General features: G+C 35.1%; 1 protein-coding gene across 1 annotated transcript; it reads left to right on the forward strand.

The window, feature by feature from the left end:
* The first annotated feature begins 1,419 nt into the window (after window positions 1-1,419).
* Window positions 1,420-13,605, forward strand: LOC145786202 (homeobox protein DBX1-B-like). Its single transcript, XM_082597847.1, has 4 exons — window positions 1,420-2,128; window positions 5,320-5,430; window positions 8,106-8,314; window positions 11,861-13,605. Exons 1-4 carry the CDS (start codon window positions 1,420-1,422, stop codon window positions 12,101-12,103), a joined length of 1,272 nt encoding a protein of 423 aa, XP_082453973.1. The 3' UTR covers window positions 12,104-13,605.
* The last annotated feature ends 6,585 nt before the right edge of the window (window positions 13,606-20,190 follow it).

The raw sequence follows: 20,190 nt of genomic DNA on the forward strand, positions 1-20,190 counted from the left end.
AATATAGACAGGAAAAGGTTTTACTTTTAGGCCACCCTTCAAGTTAAATGAGGCATAAATTAGTGAAATGAATGCAACATAATTCGTTTACGGCTGCTTCCAATGTCTTTCACAGTTTCAAGGAGTTAACTTAGATGAAATGTCATGTAACCTGTTTTGTACAAGTTGGATGAAAACGTTTATTGAACCTGCATCAAAAGCTGTGTAAGTCAATGTCGTTGAAATAGTTCCGCAAAAAATTTCGAAACAGGCAGCCTACCAAAAGGTTGGTAAAAGCTTAAAAATGTTAATTGTTTAAAAATATAATTTTGCGATTAGTAAGATGGGGTGCTGTATCTTAATAGATTGGTGCTGAATGCCATTTAGTGATTATAGTAATAAAATTTGCATGTCATCATTGTTTAGGTGTCATTGTCCCACCACACCCATAGCAAAAAGTGTGATCGCAAGCGCTGTAGAGTGTAGAGGTCTACATGGCGATAACAAACAAAAGTTTACACAAAAAATTAATCTCCTTTTTCAGTGAAATAGAAAATTTTCAGAGTTTTGAATGAACTACAAGAAACAGAAAAAAAAAACTATGGTGCCACCAAGCTAATGTCCAGCGATTGAAGATCTGACGTGAGTATAAGTAGGTAAGAAGAAAGATAAGGAAGGAAATTTCTGTGTCCACGTTAATTAGTTTGATTGAAAAAATTAAATTTTCAAGCCAATTGGTGTTTTGTCAAGACACAGCTGCATGCCCTTGTCTGGCATCGAACCCGGGTTCTTTCGAGTGTCGTACAGGCACTTATACCAAGCGGTGATGCGGCCAGTAATAACATAATTATATCGATTTCCATTTTTGCACTTGCAGATGAGAGAACAGCAAACAGTACGTGATTTTCAAAGGGCGAAAATTTAAAATACTAGTAATGGTTCAACGTTTCTGTTAAATCAACATCGTCGAAACGTGCATTTTTTCTTTGAGACGACTGACTTTCAGTGTATTTAACTTACCGCCTGTCTTGTCTTCAGATTTTTGTAGTTATTGCTGCTTTCTATCGCTGCCTGTGCTCGCACGCTGGCTTTTGCGGTGCATTTGAGTTTATTCCAAAGGAACAGCAGACAGCACAATACATGTACCTAGGCCTATATTTTCAGTGTCATTTGATCTCCAAAAAAAGACGGTGAAGCAGCTGATAGAGTTTTAGTTTGTCAAAAGTTGCCCTTTACAACCCTTACTTTGTCGATGTGGAAAAAAGTTCTTGTTTGTGCCTCTTCAAGTCATAAAAACCATAAGCTACTGATTGGAAGTTTCAGGAAGTTTTACTGAGGATTAATTCTTTGATCAGTTTATTTCAGAAAAATTTTGTAAGCGAAAAAACGTTAGGTTTGTAAAGTAGTATGCTTCCAAGCATAATTCGACCAAGTGTAGCAATGAATGCCAGTACAACAGAAACGACAATGCAACCCACAGACAGGAATAGCACTGAACATCAATGTGTGCCTGCTATTTCATGGCCAGCACTTTCACTAAGTGGATGGAATCCGAATATGTTATCGGCTTTGCCAATGACAAATCCAGATCTTTTCGGTCACAGATTTCCCATGAACGCACAGTACATGCAATTTGCGGCAGACTTTTTGGCAAGATCTTCAATCGAACAAACATCAACAGTTGCTTGCAATAGGAAGACATGTCAGCAGAACTACTCAGAACCGATTAACCAAAAAATGAAAACGAAAGGTTTGACTTTAACGTTTCAAGAAAAAACAATGACTGAACTTCCTTTTGCTAAAGCAGAAAATTCTTTCACCAGTTCTCCTCCAATATTAAGTGGAGCCATGACCAATTATCGTGATGCTTTGGACAAGAAGCACAGCACTTTGAGTGGTCCATCGAAGATCCAAACTTCTAAACCTTACTGTTTGCAAACTACCTCACTGCCGTTAGATACCAGAGAAGGAAAGCCCGATGCAGAATGCATCACTCAACCTCACGTCACAAATAAACTGTCTACTGATGAACAATGCAATTCTACGTATTGTAACAGTGAATCCAAAAACCTTCCTCCTGAAAAACCATTTTTAAAATTCGGTGTGCAGGCCATTCTGTCTCAAGTGCAATCACCACTACCTTTAAAAAGTAAGTTTTTGAACATCAGTAAAATTTCTGATTTAATGTTTTTTTGTTTGTTTGATAGCTTATCTGTGCCATTACATCAAGATGAATTAACTGAGTTACAAAATTAGTGGAGGAACTAGCACGGCAGTTGCAGAATGAATTATATTTTGTCATCATACAGCTTCTGGCAGACATCAATTTAATTCCAAGTTCAGTCAATTTTAATACTCTAACTTTAAATTTGTTTCGACTGTGTTATTTTTTGCAGGGCAATGAAAGTAAATAGGGGCTATAAATATTCAAACATAGTAGACGAAATCAAATCGAATGCCGTTCAGAGAATATGTTTTGAAGAAGGTCCTCAATTAAACCCTGTCATTGTTCTTTTTCTATCATTTACTGACGTAGGATACACGTTGTAAACCGGAAGTTGGTAGCCTATGTTAAATTTATTGTGTTTTAAGTGAATTTGGCTGCTGTAACTTTATTTCAAGTTTGTTTGAAGCTTTGTGTGAAGACCTCCAAGCAGGCATATTTATTATTTGTGTTGAATAGTTATGTTGGGTAACTCGCTCTGTGAAAGATGAACAAACCGACAAACAAAGAGAAAAAGCAAAATTTTATTACATGATTTCGTTCTAACTTTTACACAACTCTGTACTTTTAATTTTTTATTCAACTTTTTGATACAAATCGCTCCGAGTTTTTCCAACTTCGAGTTTTCTGTCTGACTGTTTGGGTTATCAGTACCGCTGGCAAGAGGTTTAGGTGAGTGTTTTTGGATCCGGACCGGGACAATTTTAAGAACTAGAAATTTTTCTAGGGAAGACGAGAACAAAGAAAACACCACATATTCTTTGGAATTTTATTGTTTTTTTTTTACTGTCTTGTCTGAAGGACCCGAATTTCTCGTTGACACTGGGCCCAAATTCTTCTTTCAACAGCCTTGTACATTATACAAGTGATAACACACACAGTGACAACATGTGGATATATCTGCCGTTGGTTGGGAAAATACATTTGATTTTTGTGAAAAAAACTAGGTCAAAAATCATTTATCTACTCAGTTTGGTTGCTTCTTTTCATGAAGTCAATCTTCTTCTGTCATCTTGAAGTGATCTTCTTCAAGTTTTATACAAGCTTATGAAACGTTATTGAAGGCTGTCATAAAATAAGTGTCATATTTTTTCGGTCCTGGTTCAAATCCTAACGCTATCATTTATTTCTGCCCAACGGCGTTTTATACTTTCTATACTTATGATGTTAACAAACACTAATACGCAACATAAACTTTAGTTTAGCTCGGTAATAGTCGGGAATTTCCCTTTCAATTGAAACCAAGGAAATATCCGTAGTGGATGTACATAACAAAAACTCGCTCAATTGATTTCAGTTTCGAGGCAATTTTTGTCAAATAATAAACTCATTTATTACGCAAAGGCAACAGGAGAATTTGTCACCATTTAAATGAATATGAATGAGCGAGTAAATGGCATTTCTTCTATTCTAATTAATTACTGTTTGAACGACGACTCCATCATATTTGTAATTTGTTTTCTTTTCAGTTAATTGATTGCTTCTGCACGTTCTATTTTTGAGTCTCAGATTCTGCTCGTAGCTGTTTGACGTTCTGTAATGTTTTTTTTTTTTTAACAAGAAAGAAAGAAAGTAGCTGACGATGATTATGTTCAATCATTTGGAAAAACAGCAATTAATGAAATCATGAATGGTACTTTTCTCTACACATAGAAAACAAATAAACGTACATGATTTATACTGATGAGATCTTGTATTTTTCTTATTAACAACTACACTCAGCAAACTGCAAGCATTAAAATAAAAAATACCTGCACAAAGAAATACACCAACTTTATTTTAGAAAATATTGTATTAAATTTAGTGATGTTTGTCAGTTACAGAAACCAAAGCTTTTATCCGTTTAAATGCAACTGAATGGATAAGTAACTTCAATTAACAAATTAAATATATCTCAAATCAAAGAAAGGATATTTAGGATGTTATTTCTTCATGTACACTTTTTAAAGCGACATTTCACACGGCAACACTGATTGAGACTGTTAATTGTTAAAAAAAGTAATGAATTGTAGTAAAATACACTTGGAAGCAATAAATAAACGTTATTATGGTTTTATTGAAGTAGCCATTTTGTCTTTATAAACATTTTTTTGTTATCTCGGAACCTGTTGAACAAAGAAAGGCAATGAATACAAATCAGGGCTGGTACAAATCCAATTATTTTTTCACATAGAGGTAGCGGGACTAACGTCGCTTCAAGTGTTGACTTTTGTAACATCACCGCATCATATCTATAGTTTGTATCTTCATTGCAAAGCTGACAGTTGATTGGTTGGTTTCAACCCCGTCAAAATAGCTTTTAACTGCCGAGCAAACGTTTATTAATATCCATTACACATCAAAATAACAAAAAAAACGTACTATAAAATTTGGCGCTGGACACACCATCACCTGGACCATGTTTGTTTTCAACAAAGTTTAAGTTTAACTTTGGTGTGTGATATATCACTCATCTACTATACTATTTGCTATTGCTGAACGAGTTAAAAGCGGCACATTTTTATTTGTTTAACATCAATTAAGGTCCAAATATTGCATCTCCACATGATAAAAGACACCGCCACTTACGGAGCAATATTAATGGGTTTAGGTAGCGATTTCATCTTCACTATTTATTTATATCAAAATGGACATTTTACTTTTATGAGCTTTAGAATTATCAAAGAGCGACTACACAAAAGAGAGCTTTGTGGAGTAACGGATAGATATCTGGACAACTCATAGACTTTCCATATTGCAGACATCATGTCGCCTTTTGTAGGGTTATGATAAAAATGCCAATATTATTAACCAGTTGCATCTCTTGTCTTCAGCTAGTCCTGAATTTCAAAAAAGGTGATAAGCTTCAAACGAATTCTGTAAATTTTTTTGTGTATTTAATGTTAAAAGTTTTAATTGAAGAAAACATTTATGTGGTACCTGTACAGCAGTCTATGCTTTTCGGCTATAATATTGCAACAAGTGACAGCCCGTGTGTAACTCGTCTGAAGGCTTGACTGTTGGTCAAACAACTACAAAACAGAGGATACAGAAAGTCTTCGTAACAGACTGCTGTATGCTGATTATCGCAATAAAAACATTTTTATAATTTAAAATTGCTGCATTTTCATTTTCAGATAGCCAATCATTTTCTTCCAATGCCAGTCACGTGCCTCTCGTTACCAATGAGATCCATTCACCGTTTGGAGTTCCTCCATACTCTTACATGAATACCCAGCTTTCACTTGGTAACTTTTTTTAGGTCAACCAATAGTTTAAAACTGAGTTTAGCAGTTATTTTGCATATCTGTAAACTTTAAGTCTTATAGATGTTGATAAATGCAGTGCCAGTAAAAGCGTACAGCTTTATATGCAGACTTTATCACTCAAATGACGATTCGTAGAAGTGCAATTTGTAAAAACTTAGTTGTCCAAGTCAAGGCAATCGTTGATTACAAAAGATTGTTTATAGTTTTTATAGTTAGAGTCCATAATCCAAGGAGAGTTTGAGCTCCGAATAATATGTTATTGTAATATCTCACTTTTGTTCATAAAACTTTGTTTATCTATATTTAAGCGAAACGTTACATGACAGAAAATTTTTCTCTGGAGATGTGACAAATAAAATGAGTCTGTGCTAAAATATCACACGTTTCAGGACCAATTTATGACAGATTCGCTTTTATAAACAGTCCAATATTAAGTATAACCTTTTTGATTAAATCAAATTGCTAAGCCAAAAGAGGTTTAGGCTGACTTAGTTTAATTAGGATTTGAAAATTGCCTCATATTTGAGCAGTTTTAGGTTTTGCAAGGACGTACGAACTAATCGAAAATACAATTTTCTTTATGTTTACTGGACAAATCACGGCGGGTTAACTTACCGAGTTACAAAGAAATGTTTGTCAGAAATAAACCAAGAAAAACATGGAAAATACGCCCAATCTAGAATCCATGCTAATATCACATACAACAAATCTCATCCAAATATTTAATATTTGTGTGGAACACGGATGTTTTTTTTTAAATAAGAAATTTGTTCCAGACAATAACGCAATTACAACTTAGTAGATCCAAAATTAACATCTACAGGAAGGTTTTTAACTTTGTATGGAAATTACTCCTGTGATTACATCAACGTTGAAACTTAATGTGAACTGCACATGCTCTAATTTCTGAGAATGGGCTGACCAGTGACCATACCTCAGCGAACACAAACAAATAGAAAAAAAATTGTAAGGCATTATTTGTAATACTTTTTACATAACATAGAATTTTATTCACAATCCTAGTTAAAGAAAAACGGTTTCATAAGAAATTAACATATTTTATGAAATTGATATTACGTATTATTCTTTTTAACTATGGCTGATGTTGCAAGTCTGTTAAGTCCGGAAATCATTAATATGTGACTTTAAACGTATATTGAGGTATAAAAATGGATTTTTAAATTGATAAATTCAAATTACATGTTTTTTTCTTCGAGTAGTTATATTGACCAATATTTGGTATATTAAAAAAAAAACATATCTTCGTCTATTCTGCAGGCTTTCTTGAAAATAATATCGTGTGTGTTTGGTATAAGCTACCCTTGCCGTACACGGCCATTTTAATTTCAAAATTACTTTAGAGGGGAATAAGTTGTTTACGAACAGCAGCTGTTTCAACGTAATCTCTGAAAAGATCGCGTTTATATTTTTTATGAAGATCTTTTCTTTTAATGTTATACCAGACTAAGAAAGCCTAAATATTAAAAAAATTAAGATGGAAGAATTGAAAAAAGTAAATTAACTTTTGTTGGCAAAGCTGTGGTTGCCTAATGTGCTTTGTCAAGACAATTAACGTTGTAATTTGAATATCTCTGATCGGAACCGTCAAATAAAAGAGCATTTGGTTTGCGTTTTGGAGATCAAAAAGAATATTGACTAAATGGGAGTAAACCTCCCAATAGAACTGTAGTGTTTATTAGCTTCAGGTGGATTTGCAGACAGTCAAATATTCTGTTGAAGACGACCAATTAAAGATATGTTGTAATCTATTTACTTTCCAGCTTTCAAATTGTAGAATATGTCAATTGTTTATTTCATTACCGGTAATGACATTAAAATGCACAACCCGAATCCTTATTTGTGTAAATTACGACCTACACAACATTTAAGGTTGATTTTAATAATTCGATAATTTTTTTTAACAAAATTGCGCTCTGTTGTTATAGCCTAGGCCTTTGTATGTAGCCTATACCACACGGTGCATAAAAACCCCTTGGCTACGCGTATTTTGTTAGTTCTCCATTAGTACCCTCATTTCAGCAGGCTATTTATCATAGTTCTGATACAAACTTACAAAATGGCGTTGCCAATTTTAAAAGATCTTACAAGGATAACAAGTAGCCTACTTTTTAAAGTAATTCAAAGTTCAATTAACAGTAGCCTATTCTTTTTAGTTTCAAATTTGCAAACTTCTAAAATAAATTCTTTACAACCAATTGAGCTATTGTTGTGTATTTATAATGACAGCCCTGTGTTCGTTTGAAGGCATGAGACGAATATGTTGAGCTTAATTTTTCAAAGTATGAGATATTTTCTCAAAGCATTATTCATTTAGGTAATTTTTGATGTTGGTAATATACGTATGCAGAACATCGTGACTGCATAAGAAATCTTGCTGAACAGCCGCAACGGGTTTATTTTCACTTGTTGAGTCAGTTTTTATTGCTAACAAAAAACAAAAAGTGTTTGTCTTAATTTGACAATAATTTAAGTAGGCTTACATGCAATTGCACACACGTGTTGGAGGATATTTTTCATCTCATTATCTTCTATTTCGAATCCCACAATTGCCATGTAAACATGCAATATATGTTATTTTATGTTTTTTTTATGTATAATTGTCAATCTCACTTTTGGTAATTTTTTTTTCACAGGAAGCCATTATTTACCTCCTCTTGGATCGTCGTTTCTTCCATGGTTTCCACAATCTATGCGTGGGAAGAACAGAAGAGGAATGCTACGGAGAGCAGTTTTTTCAGATGCTCAGAGAAAAACTTTAGAAAAAACTTTTCAGCAACAGAAGTACATCGGAAAGCCTGATAGAAAAAAGCTGGCAACAAAATTGGGTCTCAAAGATTCTCAGGTGAAAAATTCGATGCTGCTCACACTAAACAAAAACATTCTTAAATATTAGGATGAACATGTGATCAGTGGCAGAAAATCTTTGTGTTATATTTCACATCTGATTTATTTTATTTGAGGACAGAAATTACGTTTTGTGTTAACATGTTATTTTTTAGCCCTTTCCGTGTGATTTTGACCGACCACATTCCGTCATTTTTATCAAGACGCAGAGTAGGCTATAGTACCCTACTTTGATTATATTTATTTTATTACATTGTTTCACATTCACACCAAAATACAGGAACTGCAGCCTTTAGAAAAGTTGCAGAAACAAAAAATTAAGGAAATTATTTTAAATTATGAAATGTCCCGCTGATAAACATGTACAGGAAGCAAAAGGCTGACTAGAAAAAGTTGAGAGGTATCCAAGTTTTCATGCAAAACCATCGTCAGGCCCAAATTTTTTCAAATAAAGTATGAATATACGCAGTACAGGATATGCAGTAGATTGAGTTTCGCTTTTAGCAGCATGATCGTTGTTAGGCTAACTTCACAAATGTAGATACAAATGTCTTGTTTTAGCCTGGTGCTACGAGTTGGCTGTGGTAGTAGCGGTTTGCACTAGCTTTTGGAACACAGTTCCCTGGTCATGTGTTATGACGAATCACTGTGTTCCGAAAGCTAGTGCAAACCACTACTACGACAGCTAACTCGCAGTACCAGGGTAAAACAGGTCTTTTATATCAAACTTTGATAAAGTTATAAAATACGCAGTATAAATCAACAAGTGTGTGCTAGTTTTTACCGGTAAACAAATTTAATTTTTTTTTATAAATCACATTCTCAAATGATTGCCTTTCATCAATTAATAGCAATTTTAATTTTCCTCTTTGTTTGTTTGTTTAGCTTTTTTAGTTTGGGTCTGACAAATGTTTTGTTTCAGGAAGCACAAAGCTTTTTTTTTCTGTTGGTACATGCAGGGCCTGATTAAGGCTCACGGGGGCCCGAGGCACAGCTAAGTTTAGGGGCCCCTGTTGGTAATCGCTTTCAAAGCAATGCCATGTAGTCTCTGCGAATGATGAAATATGGGCTAAAATATAGTTCAAGCAAAACTATAACTTCATAAATATTAATTTAGCCAATTTACCTACAACTTTCTAACAGATATGAACACTTTTATAGGCTACTTATTACAAAAATTATTGGATGAAAAATCTCTCTAACAGATTGGCAATTGAGCTCATTTCAATTTCATACAGGAAACACTAGCAAAATATAGGCTACATTTGAACTAGCAGATTTTATTAATGGTTCCTTGAAACTAGTGCTGTGTTAAACCTTTTGTGGGCCCCGGGGCCAGAATAATTTTGGGCCCTCTATCGTCAAGCAGACCTATAATATTGTGTATATTTTCACTGCATCGACATGGAAATGTGGTTCATTTCAATAGACCAGTTTAGAAAACAACACAAGTGTAAGTAACCGCAAACACAGGTCTATCATTTTTTAGATACATCTTTGCTCGGAATGAAAGCCAAAAGTGTTAACAATTTGTAATAAAAAAAATACTAGGGAGCTGGTATACAAGTCATGGCAACTCATGATAAAGAGGAATTGACCAAAACATGTGGATTGAAGTGTGTGGACAGTAAAGCAAAGGCAAAGGTAAAGTAGTTTCACCCTATATGTTTGGTTGAGTCCTGTCTTTGTCATGAGTTGCCAAGGGGGGTGGGGGGGGACTTGTATACCCACTCCAATACTGGCAATGGAACATTATCGGTCACGACGCGGTCATACCATCGTACCACACAAAATTTTGACTGTTTTAACTTTGCCCTGCTTTGCCGCCCGGTACCGCGCAGATAAAATCTGAGGATAAAACCAAAACTGTAGAAATTATTAATTTCCATTCAGATTTGGCCATCTGGTAACATTATTGTTTTTCACTATTTTTATGTTTTATCTGGCAACATTACTTGTTCTGTCAACCAGAACCAAGGTGAAAACATTGTGATTGCACGGAATTTGTAAACAAAAGCAGTGTGAAGCGTTTTGAGGATCAGGTGTTCAATTATTTTTATTCAACATTATTTCATTCCAAGGCAAAGCTTTCATAATTTTATGTAGGTATTCAAGTTAATTAAAGTTTTTAGGGTATGGTAGCCTAGGTTAGTGGAATGAATAAACAGGTCCCTTGTGTTAAGAATGATTTTTGTTTTGTACCGTACAACTTGTGATATGCCAGGCTTATAAGGTATTTGAAGATAAGAGCAATTTCATGTGCATATATTCAGAAAAAGTAAATACAAAAGAACGTTTGAAAAGTACAGGACAGGTTTTTCCTGCTCGCAACATCACTAGTCAAGGATATTTATAATTATAGTATTGTAAATGTTAAAATTGAAATGATAATTAAACTATCTGAAATGCTATTTTGCTTACAGCTAACAATTTTTTAAAACAAAACACTTTTATTGATGAAAATAAATTGAATATGTAAATTCACAAAGGGCCCAACCCCATTTTTTTATTTTACTTTTTGTGCTTTCCGATTTCTTTCAATGAAAAGAAATTGAATATGTGAATTCAAAAAGGGCCCTCCAGTTGTTTTTTTGTTTATTTCACTATTTGTGCTTTCCAATTTCTTTCTATGTCTTCTAAATGATACTTAAAAAAAACAGCCAGATTTTTCAAACATATCGGTAAACACATAAAAAATACCCTATCAATTTTTCCATTGATTTTGAAATGGGCCCAACTACAGCAATTGCACTTTAACTTCTCTATAGTTTCTCCACAGAATCCTCACTGAGTGAACTTTGTAGGTATGATGCTTACCAGTATGTTTAAGCATATAATCATTACCGAAGTTCACCACAAAAGTAAATGACCAAAATAATTAAAACAGTTGTGCCAAAAACACTTTGTGCCAATTGGGCCCTTTTTGAATTCATATATTCAATTGCATTCAACCTGTTATATGTTAAATACATTTCTGCAGATCATGTTACTAACGTTATCGCATTTTAACTTTGTTTTTAGATAGTAATGGTGTTTTTAAAGATGTTTCAGTGTAGTTAGAGCCCAAATTTGTATGCCCCAAATTTGAGGTGTTTTAGTATAATAAAGGCCTAAATCATCTTCTTAATGGACAAGTACATGCAGTGAACTTTAGCAACTCAAAAACACTTTTCTGAAATGCAAAAATGTATTATTTGTGGGCCCCTTGAGATGGTGGGCCTGGGATCCGGGCCCCCCTTGACACGGCACTGCTTGAAATCTATAAAAGTATAGACGCCTACGGTACTAATGTAAAAAAAATTGGGGGCCCCCAAAACCAGGGGGCCTGAGGCCTGTGCCTCGTGTGCCTCATGGTTAATCGGGCCCTGGGTACATGTATAGAGATATCAATCCTAATTTTTCTGTAAATTTATGAAAATTTGCTTTTGAGCTTGTGCCAATTTAAGAATTCCAAAGTGACGTTGAACAATCGTTTATAATATTTTTCTTTTTTGACAGAAAGTCATAACTCTTCACAACTTTGCCGTTTCATGCATTATTTCAGGTAAAAATTTGGTTTCAAAATCGTAGAATGAAATGGCGTAATTCCAAAGAGAGACAAATCCTCATCGCTGAAACTTCCACATCCTCCAGCTCCAGTGCAACCGATGAAGATGTAAAAAGATCATCTTGTTGCCTTCAAGAGAGTACATCATCTACGATGTCGGCACAAAACAACTGTATTATTGCATCACCGAACGAAGACAGCAAATATTCAGAAAACGTAACATTACTGAAGTCATCTTGAAAAATAATATCACTTTGACGTACACTATCGAGGTGTTTCAAGGTTGTTCCAATTTCTGAAGCAGAATGGGCTAAAGCTTCTCTCATAATTAATACAGTTCTAAAATAAACATTTTTTTTTCACTGCAGCGCTTTAAAGTAGATTTTTCGCCTCCGTGGTGTTTGCTGCTAAAATACCTACAATAGCCTTATGTAGCTTCATACGATAGCAGTTGTACTACAGTTTGATCAAAAACTGTTTTATGGCCTACCAATTTATTTATGAAAAATAAAATAATACGACATCATATAAACCCTGCGTTTTTAGTTTGCGTTTGTTACAGCCCAAAGTTGTGTGTGCTTTTTTAACTTTTTGAAGTTATGAATTTAGTGCTTTTGAAAAATTTATCTTTCATACAGGTTTTAAAAGTGCTTTTACAGCACTTAGACAAATGTGTACACAAGTTCATATTTCAAAGTAAATTTGTTAGTTTTGGAAAGAGGCCTGGCGGTGTTGTTACAGCAAGAGTTTCAAAACTATAGCAATAATGATATAGCTTGAAACTTATTTCAGATCATCTTTCGTTATCCTTACTTTAAAAGATGTCATCTGGGCGTGAAAAGACATGTTTTCCTCTGTAGCAATATGCTCACACTTCAAGAAATGTTTTGCTTCAGTAACAAGGCGTATCACTCAATGAGATGCTATAGAAATTGATGAGGCGTGAGATTGTGATCACAAGAGATAGCAGTGAATACTAGTTGTAGTATTGGGCTTGATTACCGATGTGTGTGGTCCGATACAACGCTCAATGACAAGGTTATCCACAATTTTTGTTTTTGAGCATTGTCATTAAAACAAACACCCGCGGTAAAAGTATTGTTTTCAACGTGAGATGAACCGAAACAGTTTCGTAATGTTGTTAGAATGTTGTAAGTTGAAGCTGATGTAAAGTGTCAATATCATAAATTTTAATTTAATCTTTTTTTTAATGCCGTTGAAATCAATTTGGAAGAGAATAAGAAGCATAAACAAAAAGGCCAACACTCTATTTCAATTTATTGGACAATTCACCGTTTGATATTGTGTCATTTGAAATAATATGTATTTGATTATGAAATAAGGAATTGCTTTCTTACGTGCTCAAATGTTTCCATATTTCAAAGAGAAATGCAATTTTTTGCTCTGGTTGTTTGTTTTGCATTATTTCACATATTCCAGTTGGCCACGATTTAAACCGAATGTCAATAAATCAGCTCAAACAATGTCTTATTGCCACCTTCGGCACGCAACAGTAAATTTAGCTAGGAATTTTCGAAACAAACATACACATAATGATTTTCCAAAAACGATAATTTGTCTCCAACTGGCTAATAATATGAAAATATTAGTAATTGGCAAATGTAACCACCATATTTACTTTTCTCTCGTTATGCCGTGTACGATTCCAGTCTTCGTGATGGTACAATAGGGCCTGAACAAATGGCTTATATCCGCTCTTCATTGACACTTTAATCATTATTATTGTTTGTTTTTGCCGAAACTCAAACCGCTTTTTATCACACACAGCTGTGATCGTGTGGACTGAATGGATGGACAATCAGACATCGCGATGCCTAATCATTGTCCCGCAAACTCGGTTTAGAAAAATCAAGGCTTTACGGTCTAAAGCAATATCAATTAATAATTCCAAAAGTAGGTTGGCTTGTCTTCAATATCTTCGTAACGTCTTGTAAAGTCTTCAAAGATTGGAAACTCAATGCAGGTTTTGAAAACGAAAAGAATAGTTTTAATAATTTTCTATCAGATAATAAGTTTTTTTAACGGTTTTTCAAACACATCTCATAACTTCAAACCTGTTCAAAACGATTTTTTTTTCGAAATAAAACAAATGGAAATTTTACCCAATAAAAGCTGTTGACTAGCATAAAACGCTTAACAAAACTTAATTCAAGCTGTCGGCCGGTAAAAAGATCAAATAGAAAAAAAATTCACATCGTATCATCAACGTTAGACAACGTAAATACTAAATAGTTTACGGTACTTTTTTAGTAGTCTAACTTTGACAAAATCGGTGGACGTCGAAACGACTTAAAAACAGCAAATTTCGCTGGCTGATGGAAAGTTAAGGCAAGTAGCCTATTTTTGGGTCGAAAAAAAAAGTATGTTTCAGTTTGTATTTGGAATACTTGCAAGCTCGAATAACTTGGCTTCAGTTGTCAACCCTCCAAATTTACTACCTAATGAACTTCTTTTAGTTAGAAACAAAAACGAAATCCATTTCCAAAAAACGTAATTCTAACTCAAACAAAAATAAGAAATTTTGCCTCGAAGTGAAGCTGAACATTTTGAAAGTTCGATTACAACTAATTTTCTCACTTTGTTATGTAGTTTTGTTTCGATCATATCAAGCAGCTTACAGAAAGACGACTTATTCTTTTTGATACTTCGGCTAATCGGCATTTTTAAACGTGCAAGTTTCATACATTGACGCAATTAGCCTATTTATTCACAAATAAACTTTGTGACTGCAATAAATTGTTCTTCTCTCTCTGTTCATTGGATGCCGATTTCGGTCACTCCATGAATTAATCCCACCCCAGAACTCCCAAACACCTAATTATTATATGGATATTGTTTGTATGGTTTTTTCGTATAGATTTTTACCTACGTTCCACTAGGCCTACTTTTAAAAAAAATTCAAGACTTGACACGAAAAGAAAACAGAAATTAGATACGAGATGCGCAATAGAAGTTTAACAAGCCGACTAACACTATCAGCGATAATATTTTTTTTACGAAACCTCTCAAAATGTAGGCAAAATCTTGAAAAGGTCCCGCTGAACAAACACTCGCCAGGTGAGATAAAAAAGAATCAAATATAAAACAGATTTTAAGCGTAGGCTTTATGTTTGATCAAACATACGACAGGCGCTTTGATTCGGCACTAAATGTCAATTGGAAAGGTAGATTGACGCAAAAAAGATTGCTTATTAGATTTGTTTGTTGAATCCGGAACTCGGCCAACAGCGCATACATTTTTGAAACGAATCCTTTTGTTGAAATCACGAACTTTCATGTTGATATAACATTTAGAGAATTAAACCAGACATATTAAAGTCGGCAAAAGTTTATTTCCTTTATGAAAAACATTATTTTACATTCAAGTTTAGCAAATAGTTTTTAGTAGAATTATATAAATTTGACACGAGAGAAAAATATTATTATTTTCCAAATGCTTTCCGAAAAGTTTTGTAGGTGGACGTTAAAAAATAATCAAATTATATAATATCAAAAATATTCATTTTAAATTGGATTCAAGGCATGACGTCCAAACATCGCATGCTTAAAAAACGGTTTAAAATTGTTTTGTACTATCATGTCTTTCATGTGCTTATAGTGGTAAAGCCTGAAGCGCAAATAAAGAATCTTCTCAATTCGTCTCCAAGTATACTATATGGCACCAGACCGAAAAATAGTGAAGAATTTTTCCTTAGGGAAAGACTGAAGAAGTGAAAATAATTGGTAAAAATCTCCTCAGAAAATATTTTTCCTGGTAATTATTCTCCGAAAAATATCTCCTAAAAATAATTATCTGGGAAAATACCCTCTAAAAAAAAATTAGCAATGTCCATCCGAAGAATTATTTCCTGGAAAATATATTTACTAGAGTAATATTTTTACTCTAATTACAAACAATCCTTCAAATCAAAGGAAACAATAATGTAAGAACCAGCGGTTGCTCGTTTTGAATCGAGCGGATTTGCGAAGAATCGAAGGTCGCCCAGTGGGCCGCTCTTGGTAGCCTACAATCCGATAAAAAATAAAACAAATAAATTTTGCGTTCAAACAAAATAATTCTGAAATGCGAATGTACAGGCCTACACTCTTGGTCCATAGATTAAATAATTAATTGGCTAAGGCCAGTGGCGTACGCAGGGGGGGGGGGCATTGGGCCATGCCCCCTCCTTAAAAATGTTTTAGTAGTTAACGACGTAGATTAAGGCATTTAATATGTTTTGCATTGCTCTGTCAAAGCAATTACTGTAACAATGTTGTTTTATAGACTAAGCCAATACGAAATACATGGTCCAATCCACCTACCCCACCCCAGGTATGCCTATGTGGCATACTGTAAGCCTATTATAGTGATTAGTGAGAGTGAAGTGGATAAAGTCTAAACTAAAACCATACTGGGATATCATGAAGACGTCTGGGATATCAATGGCCAGTGGGGTAGCCAATGGGGGGGTTACAACCCCACTTTGGCACGCGTGTGACGTCACGATATTGAGAATGATGCTTTCAGTCTCTTTATGCTTGGGAATGACGCTTTCAGTCTAAAAAAACTTGCCTAATTTTAAACAAAACTGCATTAAAAGAGCGAGTTTTGCCAATACCAAACATCTCAGCCAGGATTTAACAACAAGAAAACATAGAGACTTGGCTTTGTTTCCGAAAAATGCGGAAGAAAACATGATCTTATCCTTTTGCTATGCCACCTGACAGCACCGTTTTACAGGAATATTCATACCCACATTTTTGTTGAAACTGCTCTCAGAATGCACCAAATTCAAAGTAATTTTCAAAATTTTCTGGGGGAGGCCCCCCAGACACCCCGCCGCTGGGTGTCGTCTCAAGCGAAAACGCCGTCGGGCTTCGTCCGCCGGTCGTCAAAACCCCTTCTTTCAAAATTCCTGGCTACGCTCCCAATGGCCCCCCCCTTGAGAAAATCCTGCGTACGCCACTGGCTAAGGCCATTCTACCAAAAGAAAACAGAGTTGCTTGCTGAAAAAAGAACAAATTGAAACAAAACTAACAAACGAAATTTTACATTTAAAGAAAACGTTTCAAAATGTCAAACAGTTTCTGTGTTGGCATACCAGCTAGCCCACTAAATCAAGCTTCCTTTGATTTAGCCTAATTTGTAGAGAGCAAGTTGCAGGAGACATTTTCACTTGGCAATCGGTAGCCTATGTATGTCCATCAGCTACAAGATGGCATTCACAATAGGCTACTGTAAGTCGACAATTCAGAACATAACTTCAAACAAAAATCTATTGTTAAATAAGCTTACAACAAATTTTTATGTTGAATCAATAGCTTTTGATCATAAGTTATTGTATGAAAGATACAGATAGTACAAAATAACTTCCGGGTTTTAGAAGATGGAACAAGCAAAGCCTAGGCTACCTATTTTATTAGGCTACCCTTTCAATAAAATCGATCAAACAAACTTAAAGAACTTTGATGTAAAAACATTATTGTCAAGTGTTTCACAGATTCAAAGGAAAGCATAACCTAATCCCATAAAATGAGATTATAAAAATATTATGATGATATTTATAGAAAAATTGCCTGTCGCAAGTTATTGGCAACGAACAAACTTTGCTCAGTCTAAAGTGCTCAGATTGCTTTTATCGTGTTAAATAAAGCTTTAATCTTAAGTAGGCCAACAAAACCTATTTTACAGAAATCTGAATTTTATTGGTTACATGCGTCAGAATTTTAGCTAGTGCTTTCATGGCAGTTGCGAAGATAATTTGGGCTCAGCAACCAGAATCTGTCAGCAACCTACCAACTAGAGCAGTGCTACTCAAACTTTTTTATGCCGTGTACCGGCTGAGCACCTTCCATCACTTGTCGTCCCTGTCAATTTGCGAAAAAAAGACAAGAGCAAAGTCATTATTACTTTTGTACGGTAACAAATACACAAAAAAAACAAGTAAAAAACACTTTTAGTAATGCTCTTTCGAATTTTGATGCGAAGTGTGCGCTTGCTTATTTGCAACCAGCTTATCCAATTGCGGTTCAATGGAAGACAATGCTACTCGAAGAGGAGTTTCTGTGTTTTCCCTCAGCTTATGGTAGAAAAGCCGTTTTTACATAGATATGTAGAAGGGAATGGAAGCAGTGTTTTAATAGCAATGGTACACAGTCTCGGATATTCTGCTTTTATTTTGACCAAGAAGCTTGCAATGGAGTTTGATTCAAAAGATTTTCGCAAACCTTCATCAGCAGATAGATCCAATAATAATTTATCTTTTAAATCGACACTTATATTTAACTCTTCTACGTTTACAGTTGGTGCAAATGCAAAGCTGAAACTATATTATACTTTTTATAGGCTAATATGAGCTAACAGCTAACTCACTTTCTAAAAAAGAACAAGGTTTATAGCTTCAACAAACCTATGTAAAAAACATGCTCAACTCACTACAATCATCTGATATTTTGAAGTCAGAGTGTAGCCGATCGATTGAGCCTCTCACTTCTCTACTCGTTATTGGACGCTGCAGGCAGGCGCGGATCTAGGAGTTTTTTTTGGGGGGGGGCCAGAAAATTTGAAAATGAATTAAAAAGTAAGAAAAAGATAAAACAGATAGTCTATGACAGGGGTTCTTAACCTTTTTTGTCTCGTTTACCCCTTGCCGAATAAAAAAAGTAAAATTTACCCCCACCGTTTTGGTGGCCCCTTGTGATGTCATCGTGTCCAGTCAACCATGCGAAAAAATGCAAAACATCTTTTTTTGTCTGGATTTATCTTGACGGGGTCCTGTGAAAAATAATGTCTACTCGAATGACTTTTGTGCTTGCTTTCCACGAACACTTTTGGAGATTCTTGGAACAGTCGTTGAAAGAGCTACTCGCATGTCGTCTTTGGGAACAAAGCGAGATCGATGTTTTGTTTTAATAGTTAACAATGAAGAGAACCCTGCTTCACACAGATAAGTAGTTGGAAAAGGTATAATAACTTCAAATGCACGATTAGTCAGCGTAGGAAACTCTTCAACTAATCCTCACCAAAACTTGGAAAAGTCCCCATTGCACGATAAGAATTTGGAACAAAGCGTTGTTGAACATTGAAGATCAATCAATTCATCTTTGCAAAGATCATCGTCAGCAATACTTTCTAACTTGGCTTCGAAGGGATGAGTTATCCAAAGAGCAGTAGCCTACTGTTAAAACTTTCACCTTCGAAGTAACCGTCAAACTAAAGTTCTTTTTTAAGGCGGGAAGGTGCTGGCATACTTCGACTTCGAGGTCAGAAATCTCGTTGCGACTTCTACTGACTTTTTGACTTTTTAATCATCAAATGTTGGAGAATTTGTGTAAATTCCTTTTTGAACTCTTCTACTCCACAGATCTAATTTTGTCTGAAAGCCCTGAATTTTATCATGTAGGCCTACATCTATAATGGTAACACTTTTTCCTTGCATTTGCATATTGAGCTGGTTTAAACTTGAAAAAATGCCTGTCAAGTAAGCCAATACACCAAGAAATTTGTTGTCGCCAAAGTGCTTACTCAACGGGATTTGCGTTCTCGAAGAAAAACTTCGATTTCACCATATAGATCGAAAACTTGAGACAAAACAAGACCCCTATAGAGAGCCACCGAACTGCGGTGTGATAAAGGAGAACAGAGTGTTCTGACCCCATCTGATTACAAACCACTTTGAAAAGACGATGATTAAGAGCATGTGCCCTGATAAAATTCACACATTCAACCACATGCTTCAATACTGCTGCTTTCAAATATTCTGGAGGGTTTTACTTGCCAGTACATGTCGATGAAGGGCACAGTGAGTAGAAATGATGTTTGGTGCGCGTTCTTTCACCACAGTTGTGAAGCCAGACTTAGCACCGAGCATAGATGGGGCACCGTCTGTGCAAAGTGAACCCACATTATTCAAGGATATATTATTTTGTTAAAAGAAATTATCAATTTTTTCCAGTTTGCCAGTATCCATTTTTTCCAAAAATGTAGCACACATAAGCTGCTGAAATGAAACTGGTAGTCCACTTGTGTGGAGATAAAAGAAAAAGACGAAAACTTACATTAAGCATAAATTTTGAATCAAAATCGAGTGCAACACTACCAGTTTTTTAATAACTAAAAAAATGAAGTTTACTTTAATTTATGATTCAGTAAATTTACCCCCTCTGTAGGTGAAATTTACCCCCAGGGGTAAATTTACCCCCGGTTAAGAACCCCTGGTCTATGAGGAATCAGTGGCGTAGTTAGGAATTTCGGGGTTTTGACGGCCGGCTGGCGAAGCCCGACAGCGTGTTCGCCAAAGGCGACACCCAGCGGCGGGAGATCTGGG

This window comes from Aplidium turbinatum, chromosome 17, assembly GCF_918807975.1.
Source record: "Aplidium turbinatum chromosome 17, kaAplTurb1.1, whole genome shotgun sequence".
NCBI lineage: Eukaryota > Metazoa > Chordata > Ascidiacea > Aplousobranchia > Polyclinidae > Aplidium > Aplidium turbinatum.